The sequence below is a fragment of the Lampris incognitus genome, chromosome 12 (genome assembly GCF_029633865.1).
Source record: "Lampris incognitus isolate fLamInc1 chromosome 12, fLamInc1.hap2, whole genome shotgun sequence".
Taxonomy (NCBI): Eukaryota; Metazoa; Chordata; class Actinopteri; order Lampriformes; family Lampridae; genus Lampris; species Lampris incognitus.
The window spans coordinates 31585893-31608545 of record NC_079222.1 but is presented as its reverse complement, the minus strand read 5'-3'; the positions used below and the strand labels follow the sequence as shown (position 1 = coordinate 31608545).

At 46.6% G+C, this 22653-nt stretch overlaps 1 protein-coding gene across 1 annotated transcript in view; it reads left to right on the top strand.

Moving 5' to 3' along the window:
- Positions 1-22222, top strand: part of dbh (dopamine beta-hydroxylase (dopamine beta-monooxygenase)) — a 34053-nt gene extending 11831 nt beyond the window's left edge. The window contains exons 2-12 of the mRNA XM_056290457.1: positions 1218-1364; positions 3101-3358; positions 3561-3737; positions 9313-9415; positions 10676-10842; positions 14857-15000; positions 17872-17910; positions 18499-18558; positions 19092-19219; positions 20110-20269; positions 22082-22222. Of these exons, the coding sequence (XP_056146432.1) occupies positions 1218-1364; positions 3101-3358; positions 3561-3737; positions 9313-9415; positions 10676-10842; positions 14857-15000; positions 17872-17910; positions 18499-18558; positions 19092-19219; positions 20110-20269; positions 22082-22222 (1524 nt within the window). The remainder of the gene's footprint in view (positions 1-1217; positions 1365-3100; positions 3359-3560; positions 3738-9312; positions 9416-10675; positions 10843-14856; positions 15001-17871; positions 17911-18498; positions 18559-19091; positions 19220-20109; positions 20270-22081) is intronic.
- The last annotated feature ends 431 nt before the right edge of the window (positions 22223-22653 follow it).

The following is a 22653-nucleotide window of genomic DNA, read 5'->3' as shown; positions in this document are numbered from 1 at the left end:
ATTGATCCTGGCAGACAACCAGCAGTTGAACTAAATTAGCCTAAGCTGTTCGCCATCCCCTCAAACTGTACCCACAGACTTAAAAAGGTTTAACCACAATAAAAAAAAAATCAAAATTTTTCCCTCAAAGATTTGATTATGTATATTAAGTGGTCACCTATTACTGCAAAAGTATTCAGATTAGTTGTCGTTTTTCTAAAGAGAGTGTGCAGACTTTGGCTATTCTTGCATCATTTCATTTAACCAGTCAGTCCGGCCTGGCTTGCTATGTCACTACTCTGGGTTGTGAGTATGGCTCGCTATGTCACTACTCTGGGTTGTGAGTATTGCTCGCTATGTCACTAGTCTGGGTTGTGAGTATGGCTTGTCATGTCACTGTTCCGGGTTGTGAGTATGGCTTGCTATGTCACTGCTCTGGGTTATGAGTATGGCTTGCTATGTCACTGCTCTGGCTTGTGAGTATGGCCTGCTATGTCACTGCTCTGGGTTGTGAGTATGGCTTGCTATGTCACTACTCCGGGTTGTGAGTATGGCTCGTTATGTCACTGCTCCGGGTTGTGAGTATGGCTCGTTATGTCACTGCTCCGGGTTGTGAGTATGGCTCGTTATGTCACTGCTCTGGGTTGTGAGTATGGCTCGTTATGTCACTGCTCCGGGTTGTGAGTATGGCTTGCTATGTAACTGCTCCGGGTTGTGAGTATGGCTTGCTATGTCACTCCTTCGGGTTGTGAGTATGGCTTGCTATGTCTCTGCTCCGGGTTGTGAGTATGGCTTGCTATGTCACTCCTTCGGGTTGTGAGTATGGCTTGCTATGTCACTGCTCCGGGTTATGAGTATGGCTTGCTATGTCACTGCTCCGGGTTGTGAGTATGGCTTGCTATGTCACTGCTCCGGGTTGTGAGTATGGTCAGGGGAAAATGTTCCCTGTGATTATTTCTCTTCAAATCTTGTCTTTGTGAACAAGTGTGAAGCGTTAAAGATGAGGGAGAGAGCTAAAGGAGTAGCCTACCTGGTCACATCTTAAACAGAAAATACACAAACAAACAAATAAACGAACAAACAACACGTAAAGTATCCTGACCCTAAAGGCCGCTGGAATTGATGTTTTATTCACTTTCATTCATTTGCAGTCTCTGCTGTGTGTGTGTGTGTGTGTGTGTGTGTGTGCGTGCGTGCGTGCGTGCGTGCGTGCGCGCGTGCGTGCATGTTCCCTCCAGGACGCATGGAGCGACAGTGAAGGTCGGGTGTCATTAGACGAAAAACAGCACTACCAGCTGATCGAGGCCAGGCGGACTCCCACAGGAATGTATGTGCTCTTTAAAAGACCCTTCAGCACGTGTGATCCTCGGGACTACGTCATAGAGGTGGGTCACCACAGTGGCGCAGTAACACTGGTTTATCATGTTATTGCATGGAAACTGTGTCAGTAAAAATGCACGTGCTAAGGTAAACATTTTCATCACAATTTTTTTTGTTTCGTATAATTTCCCCCTTTTTCTCCCCAATTGTACCCGGCTAATTACCCCGCTCTTCCGAGCCGTCCCGGTCGCTGCCCCACCCCAAGCCGGAGGTAACACGGGGATTCGAACCAGCGACCCCCGTGTTGGTAGACAACGGAATAGACCGCTACGCCACCCGGACGCCCCTTCATCTTGTCTTCATCCTAATCCAGCCTCACTGTCGACCACATTACCAAAAACATATTCAGCACGCTCACGCTCGCACTTGGTCCCGCGCCCAATTTCCCGAAAATAGAGCCGATGGGGACTCAGTCTCGAGCTCATTCATAAAAAGGCTCTCGGGTTTCATCATCGTTTCACATGTAGCGTGTATAAATGTTTTAATAAGTTAACTCGTTATCAAAGGAAACGGCCGCTTGTGTGTAAATTGGCGCTCCGGTTCTGAAAAGATCCATTTCACATCTTCATACGGCAGCTCTGTCACAGCCCGTACATTATTAATGGCCCTAATTTTGAAGATCCCTTCTGTTTTACGACTTGAGTAAGACGTATCTTTTCCCCCCTGTTATTAAAAAAGGATTATATGTCAGCCCGCAGCCCAATGGAGGACTCAGCATAACCGGCGGGGAACGTGCGTCAAATAAAAGCTGAGTTAGTTTCCCCGCCATTCGCACATCAACCTCGGCATGAAGTGAACTGCTTTGATTTCATTTCCTGGCTGTATCACCGGGTAGGAAACGCACATCCCGGGCGCCCGGCCTACCAACACGGGGATCGCCGGTTCGAATCCCCGTGTTACCGCCGGCTTGGTTAGGCGTTCCTACAGACACACTTGGCCGTGTCTGCGGGTGGGAAGCCGGATGTGGGTCTGTGTCCTGGTCGCTGCACTAGCGCCTCCTCTGGTCAGTCGGGGCGCCTGTTCGGGGGGGGGGGTAGCGTGATCCTCCCACGCGCTACATCCCCCTGGCGAAACTCCTCACTGTCAGGTGAAAAGAAGCAGCGGGCGACTCCACATGTATCAGAGGAGGCACGTGGTAGTCTGCAGCCCTCCCCGGATCAGCAGAGGGGGTGGAGCAGCGACCGGGACTGCTCGGAAGAGTGGGGTAATTGGGGGTCCGAATAAAGAAACGCCCTCTCAGACCACTAAGTTCCGCAGCTGGTTACTTGATGCCCCACAGTATTAAGATCCTCGTAGGGTCAAGACCACAACCTCTTGACCTTCTGCCTGTACGTCATGTCTTCATTGTCACGTTTGAGTCAAATCAGATTTATAGATGAGTCTCACCAGGCACCTCGCAGTTAAGAAACTTGCTGTTCATTTAAATTGCTGCTTAATTATTTTGCACATCTTCTATCTTTTCACTGCTGTATTTTGTGCACATAAAGTGATAGAAAATATTCATAATTTTGCAAATATATTCATCAAAACTATGTCTTAGGGGTTGCATTTTAATATTTCAATACTCTGAATTTCATGCACAAACAAATACTAGATTAAATGAGAACATTGTAGAAAATTCTACTGTAGTCCGTCTAAGCCTTATTACCAACGCCTCTATTGGTTTAACTTGCACGATTCTTCCATTCAGGTTCTGCTGTGCATGTACTATAAAAACAGTGCTTCTTTTCTCATTGGTCAGGAGGGTACTGTGCACGTCATCTACGGGTTTCTGGATCATTCAGTCTCCTCACTGGACCAACTGGACCTGTCTCAGATCCAGACTGGGGTGCAGAGGGTTTTAATGCTACGCCCTGACACTCCATCCCCATCACTGCCCCCAGACATAGAGATCCTGGAGGTCCTGGCTCCGAATGTCATCATACCAAGCCAGGAGACCACCTACTGGTGCTTTATCGTGGAGCTTCCTAAAAACATGCCCAAGAACCACATTGTCATGGTACAAACACTTAAAACCTAATGTCAAACATGTTCAAAATCATTTGATTTGATAAACTTCGAGCTAATTGATTTTCGTTTAACTCCATTCCGGTCTATTTAAAGATGCTCTGTGGGTGTGACTATCTGTGGCAGCATAATTGTGTGGGGAAAAAAAACAGGTGGAATAATTATTCTCGACTCACTCCCTTGGCTGCTGTCAGTATGAGTCAGCGGTAACCACAGGAAACGAGGCCATCGTGCACCACATGGAGGTATTTGAGTGTTCCCCAGAAATCCAGAATGTTCCACAGTACAGCGGCTCCTGCGATGACAAGATGAAGCCGGGCAAACTCAACCACTGTCGCCACGTGCTGGCTGCATGGGCCATGGGCGCTGAGGTACGGTACATGACAGAACACAATACAGATGTGCACGCAGATGGAGAGGGTCGGGGAGTTGGAGATGAACACAGATTTGGAGTGGTAGAGACGAACACAGACACACAAAACAGACAAACACCAGAAGAAAGTGGTGAAGCTACTGAAAGAATGAGAGAAAGTGGACTTCCTTTTTACGTCACCTTCTTGTGGTAGTATACCTATCATAAGTTATACCTGAGAGACACAACAATATTTCAAACAGCCATGCATGTATGCATGCAAACATAGATACAGGAACACACTCACTTTCACAGGCGCACAATCACATGCACAAATTATTTACGAGTACAGTGAGGTAGGTGAAGGACGCATGAGGCAGGAGGATGCTAGAGGCCCGAGCATAAGAGTCATCATAATTCATATTCCAATGCAGTTAAGCAACCCGCCAAAAGGAAAACCAGTCAGCTTACTAGCTAGCCAACTAGAGCGGGTCGTCTAGTAACCAGAGGGTTGCTGGTTCGATCCCCGGCTCCTGCGGAGAGCGTGTCAAAAGTGTCCTTGAGCAAGACACTGAACCCTTAACTGCTCCTGATGAGCGAGTTGGCGCCTTGCATGGCAGCCTCCGCCATCGGTGTATGAATGTGTGTGTGAATGGGTGAATGTGAGGCGTACACTGCGAGTGGTTGGTAGACCAGAAAAGTGCCGTATGAATACAGTCCATTTGCCATTTAAGCAAATCAGTTAGCCAGCCAACATATAGGCCAACCAAAAAACCAACCGGTGAAGAAATGGTCAACGAAGCCAGATAACAAAACAATACATGTAAACAGCCAGCCAGTCAATTGAGCGGCCAGCAAATTCAACCAGCAAGCATACAAAGAAAACAGTTAATCTGTTATGTAAAGCTATGGAAAGAGTGAATAGTCTCCATTTTGCTTTCTTATGTTGCCAACTGCATCACAACCAGCGTGGCTGCTCGTGGACTGAATTTCATGCCAGCCAAACCAAAACCAAGCAGGCTGCCTGGTGTGAGTTGTTAGGACAAGATGAGGTGGGAATTATGCAGGCCTCTTTCATCACCTCATAATGGTGTTGTTTCACTCTGCCTGGCACCACATTTTAACAGAAGCATGGCCTCACAGAAGACGGAGGGGCACAGGGAGAGAAAGAGCGAGAGAGAGAGAAATAGAACGAAAGAAACCGAAGGAACTGAGGGACAGAGAAAAGAGGGAGTGAATTTTTTTTTAATTTTGTAATTTTTGATCCACTTTATTAATGTCCGTGGGGAAATCCGTCTCTGCATTTAACCCATCCCAGCTGTGTAGCTAGCAGCAGTGGGAGGCCGCTGTGCAACGCCCGGGGACAAACTCCTGTTCTTGCCATGCCTCGGTCAGGGGCACAGACAGGAGTATTAACCCCAACATGCATGTCTTTTTGATGGTGGGGGAAACCGGAGCACCCGGAGAAACCCCACTGCAGACATGGGGAGAACATGCAAACTCCACACGGAGGAGGGCCTGGGATGAACCCCAAGGTTGGACGTTTGAACCCAGGACCTTTTTGCTGTGAGGTGACAGCGCTAACCACTGGGCCACCGTGCCACCCAATGAATACAGGAGTGTAAGAACAGTAATGTATTTCATTTTGGGCATAGTGAGAGAAGGAAACAACAAATGCAGAGAGAAGGAAAAGAGAGCGAGAAAGAGACAAAAACATAGAAACTAAAACCTCAAATACGGAAAACGGGATTATCTCGGAATTCTCTTTCATCCATACTGTCTACATCAGCAGAAATGGTTTGAGAGACATGTACGTAATAACCTAGAGGAAGTCAAACATGACAAAGAAAATCTAGATAGGGGACCATCAGGTCCAACGCCAGCTAAAGAATTGTTTTTTACTGGAATAAGAAAAACTTTGATTCAAATGTCAAAAAAATTGATCAGGGAAAAACCTCGGCACACAGTAAAGAAGCAGCATTATAGAATGATGGGCCAATTTCACATCTAACCATGTATATCCTCAGGTTCAACAACAGAAAACAGAATATTCAAGCCATTAGTGCACAGCCAAAATGCAGTGGATATAGCAGAAGTACTACATCTAGTAGAACATCTAGTAGAACACCTAGTATCACATCTAGTAGAACGTCTAGTAGAACATCTAGTAGAACACCTACTATCACATCTAGTAGAACATCTAGTAGAACACCTAGTAGAACACCTAGTAGAACATCTAGTAGAACACCTAGTATCACATCTAGTAGAACGTTTAGTAGAACGTCTAGTAGAACATCTAGTAGAACACCTAGTATCACATCTAGTAGAACATCTAGTAGAACACCTAGTAGAACATCTAGTAGAACACATAATAGAACACCTAGTATCACATATAGTAGAACACATAATAGAACTGTGTTTCTTAATTTGTGGGTCTGTGGGTCTTTTTAAAGAAAGACTTTCAGCGTGTGAAAGCTAACATGAGAATGTTAGATGTACTTTAAGGATGTAAAAGCTTTGTTTAGATTTGTAGCACCCGAGATCAGGATAAGCGGTTTGGATAATGGATGGATGTTTATGGTATAATATCCCTGTATTTTGCAATGCGATATTGTAACAATTTATACCATTTACGTACTTAGATGATTAGATTTAAATAAGAAAAAGCAAAGGTCACATAAAATAAATGCACTCACTGTTAATTACAAGAGCGATCTGGCACAACAAAGCAGTGTTTTGCTCAGAGAAACTGAATTCCCAGTTTTATTTGCGCTGTGGTAATGTATTTATACATTAGGTGTTATTCAGCTAACCTACATTAGATGTAAAAGTTTATTGTTGGCTGTATCGTAGGTAATCAATCAGACCGGCTCAGCATTAAAGGAAATTCATGTCATGACCTTTAACAAAAGACAAAGCCAGTCAAAGATGAGGCATAGAGTTGTACAGTACAGTAGGTCAGTGAGAAAATGAGTCAAACGAGTACATGAGCAGGTCTCTGAGACGGAAGACAAACACTGCAAGATTTTCTCCCCAACTCTTTCTCATCATAAAGCTTTCTCAGCTGCATCCAAGTGGTTGATGGCTGTTCTGCTTGGCCTGGTAATGTCTAGAGCACCATAGCTTGGCTCGGAAATTGCCCACTAAAGCCCTGATGCCCACCTCCACCTTGCCTCCCACGCCTTACATTAGCACTCTCCCAACTCCTGGCTTGAGCAATTCTCTTATGAAGGTGACTGTGGTGGTGGTGGTGGGGTAGACCTGCTTTCTGGTGCTAATCCCCTTGCTGATGGCTTCAGTTGTGGTCTGCAGGTCCTGATCGTGCCACCAATGAAAACATCCCTTTGCCAGATGTCCTCTTAGGTGACCTTCAACTCCATCTCCTTAGTGTATAACCCCTGGCTTTTGTGGCTACTGCTCTCCTTGTTCTTTCCTCTTTCTTCGTGGTCCAAACCTCCTCTATGAGCTTTGCCTCTTCTTCCCTAGAGTAGTGGCGATCCTGGATACCTTTCCCCAAGTTATTTACAGGCTTTTGAGTGATTGATGGAATCAGTTGTATCTGCTCAACCTGAGCTGAAATCTGACCGTCACCTTCCCTTTCTTGAGAACCAGAGAAAGGGACTTAGATGATTTGAAGCTCGTGTGCCAAAGCTGTCAGCTTCAGTAGTCCCTGCATGATCCATCAAGCACTCAGCACAAATAGAACTTTAGCGAGGTTCCAGTCATGAAGACTATCTTGTACATGCATGAGTCTGTAGTTATATTTCCCATTTGGCCCTACCATTCTCATCTCTCAAGCAGCGTCACACCTCCATCGTTAGCCTATCATCTTGCTGCTGTCTTTGTAAATGTTTCCTTTGCTGCCTTTAGTACGTTTGTACTGCTATTATGTACGCCCTTTCACCTCCCCTTCACTGCCTACTCCTTGCAGATCATCATTTTCATCTCTTCATCAGCCTTATCAATCTCAGCAGAAGTCATCAGCCACCACCACCGGTGTCTGGACTCCATTGGATTTATTATGTTGCTGCTCAGGGCTGATGCCTATCGATCAAAAAAAAAAAATCTTCCTGTGGAGTCTAAGCACCAAAGACTTTCTTGACTTAACTTAATTTCCACTAAATCGTCCATCCATCGCACCACTGTCCAAGCCGCTTATCCTAATCGGGGTCGCAGGGATGCTGCAGCCTATCCCAGCAGTCATTGGGCAGCAGGCAGAGAGACACCCTGGACAGGCCGCCAGTCCATCACAGGGCCGACACAGTCACACCTAGGGACAATTTATAGTATGGCCGAGTCACCTGACCTACATGTCTTTGGACTGTGGGAGGAATCCAGAGCACGTGGAGGAAACCCACGTGGACACGGGAAGAACATGCAACCTCCACACAGATGATGCCCCGGGATGACCCCCAAGGTTGGACAACCCTGGGGTTCGAACCCAGGCCCTTCTTTCTGTGAGGCGACCATGCTAACCACTGCGTCACCGTGCCATCCGCGCTAAATCATCTGTGATAGTAAACTTACCTTTACTTCTTTCACTATGTCCCCCCTGATGAAATGAAGTTGTCACAGTTGGGTCATCCATGAATGGTCTGATTGTTGGTTGCCTTACCCCAGACTATCTGAGAGTCCATAACACCACACTTCAGGAGACTTAACCAGCATCGTGCAATGACACTCACCAGCACTTTGATGTCACTGGGCCAGAGGAGTCCCACATCCAGAAGTTGTCATGATAGTCCAGGATGAGGCCTGGCACATTTAGGGGGACATGATGCTTCTTCAAATCAAGTTCTACTTGCTTGTGAGGAATCAAACCAAATGAACTAGAAAGATCAAACCATAAAAACTGCTGAATCCCCTTTTTCTTCTTGCCTCTGATACACCGAGTCACCAGTCTGGTGTTCTCCAAACAGCTAGGGACGCCTGGACAACCCTGTCCATGCACGAATGTGTCTTTATAGCTGCTACTCAGGAGGAAGGCTCACACTTGTTTTGCGGCACTGCTGGAGAAGGTCTTGCTGTCAACGCTGAGCAGGGAGCAAATTCAAAACTGCTCAGTGTTCTCGGAGTCCTCTTCTTTGGGGAGTCACATGAATCCGGCACATCTCATTTGCCATGGGAGCATCTCACTCCTCCAGATAATATCAGAGGCCTCCATGCTAGGTAGAGCAGCTTAGACCTCAGAAAGCTAAACCCACTGCTTAAATAAGGAGGTTTCATGCCAACAGCCATCCTCTGAAGATCACTTACTTATAAGTGGGTTGTGTTATTTGTAGAAAGTTATCCTCCACATGTTTCTATCGCTACGTTTAATGTGATTGGCCGTTGTACATTTCGTTTGTGTGTCACTTGTAGAGTCAGATCTTCTTGATGCCCCATTTTCAATTTCCTCCACACAGACAAATGTCAAAGCTTTGTGTTAGAGAGTCAGTAGGAAACAGACTAGAAAAATACTTTTTATCAAAACTGTGAGCTTGTATATATATATATATATATATATATATATATATATATATATATATATATATATATATATATATATGACACACTAATGACCCGTAGTCATTAGTGTGTATGTTCGTTTGCAGGCATTTTACTATCCTCCTGATGCAGGACTACCTCTGGGTGGGCCTGGATCTTCAAGGTTTCTCCGACTGGAGGTCCATTACCACAATCCCCTTCTGCTGTCTGGTATGCAGTCACACACACACACACACACACACACACACACACACACACACACACACACACACACACACACACACACACACACACACCTTTAAAGGTCCAATCTGTGATTTGTTTGGCCATATAAAATTGAGTTATTTACATAGTATATAATTATGAAATATGGGCTTGTTTTACTTCCATTTTTACAAACACCACCAATGTAATCAAACCATTTACAGCGTTTCAGGACCTTGTGTTTGGCTGTTGTTTAGCGTTAATTGTTGTATTGAAAGCCCTGTCAGACATTTTGGGAGGGATATCAGGTCCCAGTCCTGTGTTGTGTCATCAGGTAGCGGGTCTACTCTACCTTTAAACTCTTCATCACACATGTGCAGTCACACACTGGCATACAAACACACACACACACACACACACATCAGCAACTCCTCTCACTTTCTTCCCAGAGCCAAGGCCCAAGAGCATCACATGCTGCAGATCCATAACTTTAGGCCTAACTATACCATGCCACTGTATCGAACCCCATTGATATTCTTCTCTGTCCTCCACCTTCTCTCTCCGTCTGTCTGCCGCCTTCCGAACGAATACACAAATCCTGTATGTTTCTGGTGGACCTCTGCAAACATTTTGTTTGCCGTTATCTTTTCTGTTAAACCAAGTCATTTGTGTTGTGTAGCTCTTCTGCGTCCCCTTTTTTTCCCGTCAGTCTTTTTTCTGCCACCAGAAAACCTATTTCCTCTGCAGTTTAACGATGGCTGGATATCCCCATTTTCTTTAAAACTCTCAATTTGTTTTCCCTGCCTTCTTCCCCTTCTACCGCTGGCATCCACTTCTCTTCTCTCTTCTTTCCTCCCATCCTCCCATACATTACAAATGGTTCTGTTAGCCCACCTCTGGCAATGATAGAAAATAACATGGGGCGTCCGGGTAGCATGGCGGTCTATTCCGTTGCCTACCAACACGGGGATCGCCGGTTCGAATCCCCGTGTTACCTCCGGCTTGGTCGGGTGTCCCTATAGACACAATTGGCCGTGTCTGTGGGTGGGGGGATAATAAAAAAAGGTGTTTTCCACAGAACAATGTAGTTTTAACTTTGTCTTTCACAGAGCACAGTGCTCACACAACCAATGTTAACAAAGATGGGTTTTTTATGTTTACGTATACATATGTATGGGCCAACGAGGCCAGAATCCTAAAACCTAAAATGCCTCATTACCCCTTGATTACGTGACTGGAGGTCTGTGTTGCATATTTTCCCTTCAGGCCGGCAAGACTCATCAGGGATACGCTTGCTTTACACTCCAAGCCTGAGACGGTATGATGCAGGGATCATGGAGCTGGGTCTGGTCTATACTCCTGTTATGGCTGTCCCGCCCAAACAGCACAGCTTCCACCTCACCGGCTACTGCACATCCAAGTGCACACACACTGTAGGTACACTATTAGTGTGCAATGTAGTGCATGCACTCTATACTGTGGTTTAGCAATAAAAATGGCCTGTGAGACACTGGACACTGAATTTCTACTTTTTTTCTACTACTAGTACTACTACTACTACTACTAATAATTATTATTATTACTATTATTGTTTATCAATTATTACTACTAATTTCTATTAATTATTATTATTATTAATTGCTACTATTTACTTTTTTTAATTAGCCCCCACAGTAGAGCATGAAGACCTTATTTAGAAGTTGGATTGAAAAAGATTAAGAACTCTAGTCTTTCCTAGTCTGGATCCTACATACCAATAAATGTACCTAAACAATACACTCCTGAGTTCACATGAACCGTCAGTACACAATAACCAGATACATTTGAGTCAAAGTATAAAAGCTGTGGAAAAGCTAATTTTTGTAAAACGTGATCTTTTGCTTTGCTATTGTCCCATGAATATTATAAGAATGAGAATCAGAATGAGAATGAGAATCATCTTTATTTGGCCATGTATGTTGGCAGATAATGGAAATTGACTCCAGTTTAGTGACTCTCACAGTGTACTTAACATAGATTATATACATGGAATGAGTACATACAGGTGAAACAGGAAGTCAATAGTGCAGTGATGCAGAGTGCAAAGATGCTGAAATACTTACTTATTACTTACTTATACACATGAGGTAGGCGGACATGACAGAAAATGCATGTATACATACAATATACAATATAAACAGCGTGCTAAGATTTATCATGACAATGTTAAGTGTTCATAAGGGTGACAGCCTTTGGAAAGAAACTGTTTTTATATCTGGTTTTTTTGGGGTACAGTGCTTTGTAGCGCCCACCAGAGCGGAGGAGTTGGACCAGCTTGTGACCAGGGTGTGATGGGTCTGCAGTAATGTTGCCTGCTCATTTCCTGACTCCGGAGATGTATGTCTTGAATGGAGGGCAGGTTGGCACCGATGATTTTCTCTGCAGTCCTGACTGTCCGTTGTAGTCTGTCCCTGTCCTGTTTGGTGGCCGATCCAAACCAGACAGTGATGGATGTGCAGAGAACAGACTAAATTACTGCAGAGTAGAACTGCATCAGCAGTTCCTGAGGCAGGTGGAACTTTCTGTGCTGACAGAGAAAGTACATCCTCCGCTGGGCCTTTTTGATTATTGTATGTGCTGGACGCCCACCTTAGGTCCTGGGAGATTGTGGATCCCAGAAACCTGAAGGTATCCACAGCAGATACAATGCATTTAGGTATGGTGAGGGGGGCTGGGCAGTGTTCGGGGGGCTCCTCCTGAAGTTCACTGTCATACCCACAGTTTTGGATGTGTTCAGCTCCAGGTTATTATGCCCGCACCGGAGGGCCAGTTGTACAACCTCCCGTCGGTATCAGACTCGTCACTATCCTGGATGAGGCCGATGATTGTTGAGTCGTCTGCAAACTTCCGGAGTTTAACAGACAGGTCTTCTGAGAAGCAGTCGTTTGTGTAGAAGGAGAGCAGAGGGGGTAGCACATATCCCTGGGGGGCGCCAGAGCTGATTGTCTGGGTGCTGGATGTTATTTTCCCCAGCCTCACCCGCTGTCTCCTGTCTGTCAGGAAGTTTTTGATCCACTGACAAGCGGGGGCTGGTAGAGTGAGCTGGGTGAGTTTGGAGTGGGGGATGTCTGGGATAATGGGGTTGAACGCTGAGCTAAAGTCCACAAACAGGACCTTGCATATGTCCCTGGGGAGTTGAGGTGTTGCAAGATGTAGTGCAGTCCCATGATTACTGCATCATCCACTGATCTAGACAAACTGCAAGGGTCCAGTAGGGGGCCTGTAATGTCCTTCAGTTGGGCCAACACAAGTCTCTCAAAGGATTTCATCACCGCAGATGTCAGGGCGATGGACCTGTAGTCATTCAATCCTGAGTTACAGGGTTTCTTTGGGACCGGATGATAGTGGCACTTTTGACAAAGCTGCAATAATCTGTTGAAGATCAGTGTGAAGATGGGGGCCAGTTGGTCTGCACAGACTTTAAGGCAGGAGGATGACACACCATCCCGGCCTGGTGCCTTCCTGATCTTCTGTCTCTGGAAGAGCTGAAACACATCCTCTTCACAGATCCTGAGTACAGGTGGAGGGTCAGTGGGGGGGGGGGGGGTAAGTGGCTGGCAGGGGATGCAGTTGGCTGTATGATGTGGCTGGAGAGGGTGAGGGGTGTGAGAATGGGGCTTATCAAACCTGCAGTAAAACACATTCAGGTTGTCAGCCAGTTGATGGTTCTCTGTAGTGTGTGGGGGGGGGTCTCCTGTAGATGGTTATGTCCTGCAGACCTAGCCCCTTTCAGATACCCTGATCTCCTTTGTCAGTATTTCTGGCTTGATTGTACAGGATCCTATCTCCACTCCTGTAGGCCACTTCCTTGGCCTGACCAAGCTGCCTGAGTTTTGCTGTGAACCAGGGCTTACTGTTGTTAAATGTACAGCAGGTTTTGGTGGGCACACAAGTCTTCACAAAAGCTGATGTAAGATGTCACAGTGTCAGTAAGTTCATCCAGGTCTGTAGATGCAGCCTCAGAAACACCCCAGTCAGTGCAGTCGAGGCAGGCCCGGAGCTCCAGTTTTGACTCATCGGTCCATTTCCCGCAGTTTCAGCCACAGGCTTGGCAGATTTTAGCTACTGCCTGTAGGTTGGGAGAAGATGAATCAGACAGTGATCAGAGAATCCCAGGGCTGCACGGGGTACAGAGCGATGGGTGTCCTTTAATATTTCAGTAGTAACGATCCGGAGTGTTTTTGTCCCTGGTGGGACATTTAACATGCTGTCTGTACTTTGGCAGTTCGTGGCTGAGGTTCGCTCTGCTAAAAATCCCCAAGGACAATGAGAAGGGAGTCTGGATGTGTGCGCTCTGTTTATTATCTGGTCAGCCAGGTGTTTTAACGCCTCGCTCGCGAAGGCCTGGGGGTGCAATATAGACACCAGCCAGAATAAATGACCAACATTCCCGCGGTGAACAGAACGGTTTACAGTCAATGAAAATGGCCTCGAAGGGAGGGCCGCGTGATTTGTTCAACACCGCGGCAGCTGTACACCAACCTTTGTTTATACAGAAGCAGACCTCACCTCCCCACTTTCTCCCCATTAGCTCAATTTCACGAGCCGCACAGAGGAGCAGGAAGTGCGGCAGATGGAGTGAGCTGCCTGGAATACGCTCAGCAGGCCGGGTTTCAGTGAGGCACAGGGCTGCAGATCTGGAAAAGTCCACGTTGGTTCTGTTGAGGAGCAGCATTATTATATCTTGTTATATCTTATTTTATCTGACATAAGTATATATATATATATATATGCCTTATATACCGTTGCATTTTGGGGAGAGAAGTTGTGTACTTGTATGTGCACAATGCTAGCTCAATGGCTGGCTTGTACTGACACTGTCTATTACTGTCTGGCATCCCTGAAGCATAATGACTCCTGCTACCTGATGAGCAGCCACAGGAGTCATTATGCTCTGCACCCTCCCACCCCTCCAGTCTGCATATGGTTAGGGTGCAAACCACATTTTCCCCTGACTGCTAATTATTGTTACTATTTTATTCAGGATTAGACTGGTGGCCTTGTCCTAATCAGGGTGACACCATGGTTGTTTAACGAGACAGCACCTATTCATCACTATTGTGGGAGGGTGTTGGAAGGCCTGTGACGATGGTTGAATCAAGGGTTTCTTTTCATCATCAGTTCATATTTAGCATCTTCCTGTTTGTTTTTTTTCTGGAGGGAGGGGATGGGGCGAGGGCAATTGTACGTAGTACACGTTCATTCAAAACCCCGGATCCAGATTGAGGACAGATCTGGAACTCACACATTTCCAAACTAATAGTGTATGAAACCCTATATAGTGTTTGTAATTGTTCATTTTATCTGTGGATGACTGTAATATGTATCTATATAATCATTAAAATGTAGTTTGTGTTAGCTAACCGTCCCCCCCCCCCCCCACACACACACATACTCATCTCTTGAAGGCCTTGCCTCCGGGGGGAATCAATATCTTTGCGTCCCAGCTCCATACCCACTTGGCTGGGCGTGGCGTGAGGACCGTTCTGGTGAGGGAGGGGAGAGAAGTGGAGATCGTGCAGGAGGACCAACACTTCAGCACACATTACCAGGTAACTAATTGCTGGGCAGGATGTCCCAAAGGAAGAGCTAGATGAGATTACTGTAATTACTGTCACATGTTATGTCACTGGAATAATGATAATGCTCATGGCACGGTGGATATATTGTGCTACCTCAGAGCCTGCCGCTGCCACGGTTTAACGGCAACTGCTTCCTAGCTGGCACTGCAGCTTTTAAGATGGCGCACTGTCGCTGGAAATCTCAAACTTCTCTCTTTTTTAGGAGTCAGAAGAAAGAAGGATCTTGCAATCTAGCAATCATTTATGTTGAAAACATTTTATTAAAGGCCAGATCCCCAGATACATTTCTGTTGTTCCTATGTGCCTATTTTCAACCTGTTAAAAAGAGTAGGTTGGGCGTCTGGGTGGCGTGGCGGTCTACTCTGTTGCCTACCAACACGGGGATCACCGGTTCGAATCCCTGTGTTACCTCCGGCTTGGTGGGGCGTCCTTACTGACACAATTGGCTGTGGGTAGATGACCTGGTCACTGCACTAGTGCCCCCTCTGGTCGTTTGGGGCACCTTTTCAGGGGGGAGGGGGAACTGGGGAGAATAGCGTGATCCTCCCACGCGCTACGCCCCCCTGGAGAAACTCCTCGCTGTCGGGTGGAAAGAAGCGGCTGGCAACTCCACATGTATCTGAGGAGGCATGTGGTAGTCTGCAGCCCCCCCCCCCGCCTCGGCAAAGGGGGTGGAGCAGAGACCGGGATGGCTCGGTGGAGTGGGGTGATTGGCCAAGTACAATTGGGGTGAGAAATGGGGGGGGGGGGGGATCATATTCATTTGCCACGGTGGCGAAGTGGTTAGTGCGGTCGCCTCACAGCAAGAAGGTCCTGGGTTTGACCCTTGAGGTAGTCCAACCTTGAGGGTCGTCCCGGCCTGGCGGCCTGTCCAGGGTGTCTCCCGGCCTGCCGCCCAATGACTGCTGGGATAGGCTCCAGCATCCCCGCGACTCTGAGAGCAGGATAAGCGGTTCGGATAATGGATGGATGGGTGGCTTCATTTTGTCTGCTTTTCTTCTACAACATTTGGCTGCAAGCCGGGCTACCATAAAGCACCATTATGTGCATCACCCGGGCTTGATTTAAGAATACGCTAAGTAGTTTCAGTCTGTGTGACCGAGAATAGAATGTACTCCACCAACTGCAAATAACATCTGCTGTGACTTGTTCATGCTTCCTGAGGCAGATAAACACCACCCCAACTCTCCTACACACACATACTGAATAGAGGACAACATCTGTTTCAGTACCTGCTAACATCACGGGCAGCTGTTGATAGCAGATTAACTCGAGCGTGCGTATGAAACCTTGTTTAAAACATGCAGAGGCTCGCTGAAAATACGAGCACCGCATTAAAGTAATGTCAGAATACCATAGGCGTTTCACACCAAACTATTTACCCTAAACACTGCAAGGTAAATGTCAATTTCAATGTCTGATGCAGTGATTCTTGGGATAGGTCAGCAGAAGTCATCGTATGATGCATAAGAAATATTTATCAGGGAGTCCACACCGAAAGAGAGCTCACGTCTTCAGTGGTCCTGAATTTTATATTCTTGACATGTAAATATGAATAGTGTTTTGGTGTCTGTAGGACTTCTTCAAAAGACACCCTGACACTGCTCAGTTGACTCATGTGCCAAATCATATGTATTATGAATACAGTGATCATCCCCATTAGGTCTAGTATGAGGGTTTTAATGTGATGGATTTCTTTTCTGCAAAAAAAAGAGAAATAATTATAAAATGTAGTTAAACTTGATGTTTGACAGTCTACGACGTCCATTTACGGCATGGTGGCCCAGTGGTTAGCACTGTCGCCTCACAGCAAGAAGGTCCTGAGTTCAAACCCCAGGGTTGTCCAACCTTGGGGGTCATCTCAGGTCATCCTCTGCGTGGAGTTTGCATGTTCTCCCCGTGTCTGCGGTGGGTTTTCTCCGGGTGCTCCGGTTTCCCCCACCATCAAAAGAAACATGCATGTCAGGGTTTATACTCCTGTCTGACAGGGGCGTCAATTCACCAGAAGCCAAGGTATGGCAAAGTCAGATGACGTCACATCTGACATCACATGACATCAAATCAAGTCCCTCAAATTCTCATTCCAGCTCAACCATGTGGCTCTGTGCCGGTAGCTAGCTACAACCATTTATTTCATTTATACAGTCACATCCCCTAGACATTCCTCATCGCCCACAGCTGAATCTGTATCCCCCGCCACAGGTGTAACGCCTCGGCCCTGCTACAGATTACAATATGGCAAGTATGTATTATTGTTTTTCATGTTTTCAAAGTGAAACTTTTTTTCACATAATTAAAGATGGCTACTGAAAATAAAAAATGGTCACCGGTAAATGGACAAAACCCCCACTGGAGAAAACCACACAGTCAACAACTCATTTAAAACACTGAGAAATGTGTAATTGAAATATATTATTTCACACAGACCAGGCAGCCAAGGTATGCTGCCATACCTTGCCATACCCAATTGACGCCCCTGCTGTCTGAGTCCCTGGCTGAGGCAATGGGAAAAGAACTGGAGTTGGTCCCCAGGCGCAGCATGAAGGCGGCAGCCCACTGCTCCTAGCTACACAGATCACAGCCAGGATGGGTTAATTTGCACTAACTGAATTTCCCCAAGGGGATCAATAAAGGAAACTTAATTAATTGTCATTTCATTGCCAAGGTCGCACCCCTATAATTCCTCTGAATAATATCATAGTTTTGAGCCTTGCTCGAATTGTTTTAGTTGTAGCATTACAATACATCAGTTCATGTTCCCACATGTACAGAGAACATGCTAACAGGAAACAGAAAGTGTGTTTTTATTCGACTGATTGTTTGTTTTATGTTCCGTCATAGACAATCAGAGTTTTAAGGAAGATGGTGAATGTATTGCCTGTAAGTATGATTATGATTTTAATATGATTAAAAACATACACAGTCAAACAAAATGTGTGAGCCATGGCCTGTACTAGAAAGTTAAAACATATTATAAGTTTAATTTTACAACAATCAACGATACATGCAGACAAAGCATTGTATTCTATTGACTGATACTTTGGGCAACCGTAAAACTATTCCCGCTGGTCACAATGTACACAGATCTGATTCCAAATCGTTGAGAGTATGCATTACAATGTAAGTAGCATTACACAGACTGTGTAGTATTGCAAAAGCGAGTAGGCACTGAGATGGTAACATCAGTGCCGTACCAGTGATTTGCCTGCAAGCTAAATGCTTGCTAGCTAAATGCCTGCTAGCTAAATGCCTAATAGCTAAATGCCTGCTAACTAAAAGCCTGCTAGCTAGATAGTACAATACCACAGTAGGTGAGCTCCGCAAAGTACCCTTCTGTCCAACACTATACTGGCCAATGGCAGTCTTGAGAACTATTGTATCTGTAACCTTGAAAAACCTCAGTATTTTCAAATAAACCCAGAAAGTAATGTCAACTCTCTTCACTGCGTGTATGTTTCTGCCCTGCAGGGTGATGCCCTCGTAACACAATGCACCTACAACACAGAAGATAGGAATAAGCCTACAGTGGTAAGCAGCAAAAACAGCATTTCTTTCAGGTATTTCACCATACTTGCCCCTTGGCGATACAGTAAGAAACAAGGGATAGGCAGCATGATTGTTTCGTAGTTTATCCCTCAACCGAGGACTTTGTTTGCTCCTCTATGCAGCAACATCTGTTGCACTGATCTTCAAGCATACTCAGCCTGCACATGTTCATGGGGAGCTATGTTAGCAGGTTAACCCAAACCACAACCACATGGGAAGCATTTCCAGCTTGGGATCCATGGGACATAAACAAAAGTAGAAAACAAGAACTTTGTCCTCTTTCACATTTTAAAAACCATCTCCCCTCCCGGTGTCACAATTTCCATGAATCTCTTCATCCTCTCTTAACCTTTATCCTCTCGAACTCACAATCTCGCTCCCCTCTCTCTGCGCTAAATCTGTTTTCTTACTTATTCTCCTCTTTCCCTATCGTTCCCTATACTTCCCCAATGCTTTCAATCCATCTCTTCATCCTTTTCCTCACACCCTCCATGTATCTCCCCGTCTCTCTGTAGGGAGGATTTGGCATCATGGAGGAAATGTGTGTTAACTACATACACTACTACCCTCGCACTCAGCTGGAGCTCTGCAAGAGTCATGTCGACACCTCATACCTGCAGAAGTATTTCAGCTTCATAAACAGGTGGACCCATTAGTGCAAGCATGCATTCGCTTCACGTCTTTCTCTCTCTCTCTCTAGGATCTTTCATTTATTCTTCCCCCCTATTATTTCAGTGTCTGGATCTCTTTGCCTCAGTTCCTAGCTCTCTGCTTATCACTCCATCCCAGATACCACGTTGCCGACTGCACTTTGTCTCAGAAGCCAGGTACACTGTACTTGTACTGTACAATCCTGTGCTCATCCAAAACAAAATCAAAGGATATTGGGGGCGTCTGGGTGGCGTGGCGGTCTATTCCATTGCCTACCAACACGGGGATCGCCTGTTCGAATCCCCGTGTTACCTCCGTCTTGGTCGGGCGTCCCTACAGACGCAATTGGCCGTGTCTGTGGGTAGTAAGGCGGATGTGGGTATGTGTCCTGGTCGCTGCACTAGGGCCTCCTCTGGTCAGGCCTCCTCTGGTCGGGCCTCCTCTGGTCGGGCCTCCTCTGGTCGGGCCTCCTCTGGTCGGGACGCCTGTTCAAGGGGGAGGGGGAACTGGGGGGAATCGCATGATCCTCCCACACGCTACGCCCCCTGGCAAAACTTCTCAGTGTCAGGTGAAAAGAAGCGGCTGGTGACTCCACATGTATCGGAGGAGGCAGGTGGTGGTCCCCTCCCCGGATCGGCAGAGCGGGTGGAGCAGAGAGAGTGGGGTAATTGGCCAAGTACAGTTGGGGAGGGGAAAAAAGAACCCCCCCCGCCCAAAAGAAAGATATTTCCTAATTTTCCCTTTTTTCACCCGTCCTCCCTCTCAAACCTACTCTCTCACTTTGTACCCCAACCCCCTCTTTTTTCTCCTCCTTCTTCCCTCTTGTTTCCATCCTTCCATCTTTCTCTCTCTCTCCGTTTCTCCATCAAACTCCCTCTCTAGGTTCCAGGGTACCGATCAGTGTGTGTGTGCCGAGGTTAGCGTGACAGAGCAGTATTCAAAGCTACAGTGGGACTCATTCAGCGCTGAAGTCCTGGACTCGCTCTACAACACAGCACCCATCTCCATGCACTGCAACCAGTCTACTGCACGCCTCTTTCCTGTGAGTCCACAAGTACACACACACACACACACACACACACACACACACACACACACACACAAACATATTCTAGTATATTTCTCTATCCTTGTGGGGCCCCCTCATTGACTCCCATTCGTTTACATCCCTTCCCTAACCTTTAACTCTAACCTTAACCATGCAAACTACATGCCTAACCTTAACCCTTACCCTTACCCTCACCTAAACCTAACCCTAATTCTAAAACCAAGCACCAACCCTAAAAAAGTCCCTTTTCCTTGTGGGGTCAATAAAATGGCCCCACCAGGTAGGTGGTTTCTGGTTTTTCTATCCTGAAGGGGCTATTTGCCCCCCCACACACACACACATACACACAGCTTTAGCTCCCTATATTTGTGGGGACCCCTCACTGACCGACCCCGAGCCCCTAACCTTGAACAATTTAACCATCAGATTACACCCTTAACTCTTAGCCTAACCCAGTCCTAATTCTAACCTTAACCCTAAACCCATTTCTGATCCTAAAATGTCCTCTCTTAGGGCAAGGACCCTCATTTTCCCATACCTGTGGACTATATGGTCCTCACAAATATAGGAATATGAACCATGCACACACACTCAAACTCTCTCTCTCTCTCACACACACACACACACACACACTCTCTCTCTACAGGATCGAGCATGACAGAATGGTTACAAGCCCAACATGTACAAGGTTGATCAAGGTTCCCTTTGTTAGATCAGAAACCAAAAGCTTGATCAAAACATCAGCCTGATTAATATGTGGGCGCATGCCAGAACAAGATAGCAAAACAAACGAGATGTTGAGTAAGCGCTTTCAGACTCTGCCTACCGGCTTGATGAAGATTAATAGTCTACATTCAACTCCATTTCGGCAGTTAAGCAAACAAAGTTAACACGCAAATTCATCAGTGCAGACTTAGACAGATGACCGTCACACAGCCGGTGGGTGGAGGCAGGGTATCCAGAGGATGCAGAGCCCCCATACGGATGGCCCGCTCTTGCTCTACACAGACTCGGCTGTGACTGCCAACACTTCACCCTTGCCTCCTTTTCCGGTCAACGACCTGTTTCAGTCAGCAAGCGAGGTTAGGATGAGATATATTGGGTATGTTCAAATACATTTGACATTTGTACCACAGTAAAATCCGAGGTTGGTCTGGGTCGTTGTAACAGACGAACAGCACGTCCGTTGTACAAGGCTGTACGTCCAGTAAACATGAGGGCGAAGTTTCAACTTCATTTGTCGTACATGAAAGTAAGGTTACACTTATTCTCATAATGAAATGCTTGTTTCGTTGGCTCAACACACAACTTGGAAATAAAAGTTCTTACAACAGTAATTGAGAAAGGCGTCCGGGTAGTGTAGCGGTCTATTCCGCTGCCTACCAACATGGGGATCGCCGGTTCGAATCCCCGTGTTACCTCCGGCTTGGTCGGGCGTCCCTACAGACACAACTGGCCATGTCTGCGGGTGGGAAGCCGGATGTGGGTATGTGTCCTGGTCGCTGCACTAGCGCCCCCTCTGGTCGGTCGGGGCGCCTGTTCTGGGGGGAATAGCGTGATCCTGGCGACTCCACACGTATCGGAGGAGGCATGTGGTAGTCCGCAGCCCTGCCTGGATCGACGGCTGGGGTGGAGCAGCGACCGGGACGGCTCGGAGGAGCGGGGTAATTGGCCGGGTACAGTTGGGGAGAAAAAGGGGGACAATGTTAAAAAAAAAAAGCACTTGAGAAATTGGCCAGGAGCTGGCAAACGGCAGCCGTACACAGTCAGCATGTCAGCAAACATCCCTCATGACTGCTTCCCCAGGGTGTGTGGGACCATCAGCCTCTACCAGCGGTCACCTCGGTGCTCCAGAAACCCCGGTACCCCTGTGAGGGTGGACAACTCCCTGTGGGCAAACCCAGCCAGCCCACTTTGTCCCTCGTCCGGGCCAAACCAGGAGCCTGAGCCGTGATTCAGGCCCCTGGGAGAAAACCACTGAGAATCCTCCTTTGGGTTGGTGCTTGGAGAAATGAAGATGCGCCTAATTTTTCTGTCTGGCTTTCTAACATTGACCGTAATGATGCTGTGCGCATATTAGGAAATGTCTGCCTCTGTGTTTTCGTACACTAAAGTCAATGTTATACGTGAATACCCTCAACGGGAAACTTACTGATGTGCTAGAGATTAGCAACATTGCTAACGGTGGGGGGCTAGCATGAAATGGCGGCAAGATCAGCGGCCTTATTAGGACGGTCCGCGGTTACAAAGACAGCCGCCTCACAGGAAGCCGTCGAGTTCATTCCCACGGGTCCTGCCTGCCCAGCTGTTATAAATGCTCTTCACATGTATACGAGGTTCATAAGTAGCAAATGAGCTAAATCAACCAACAAATAAAT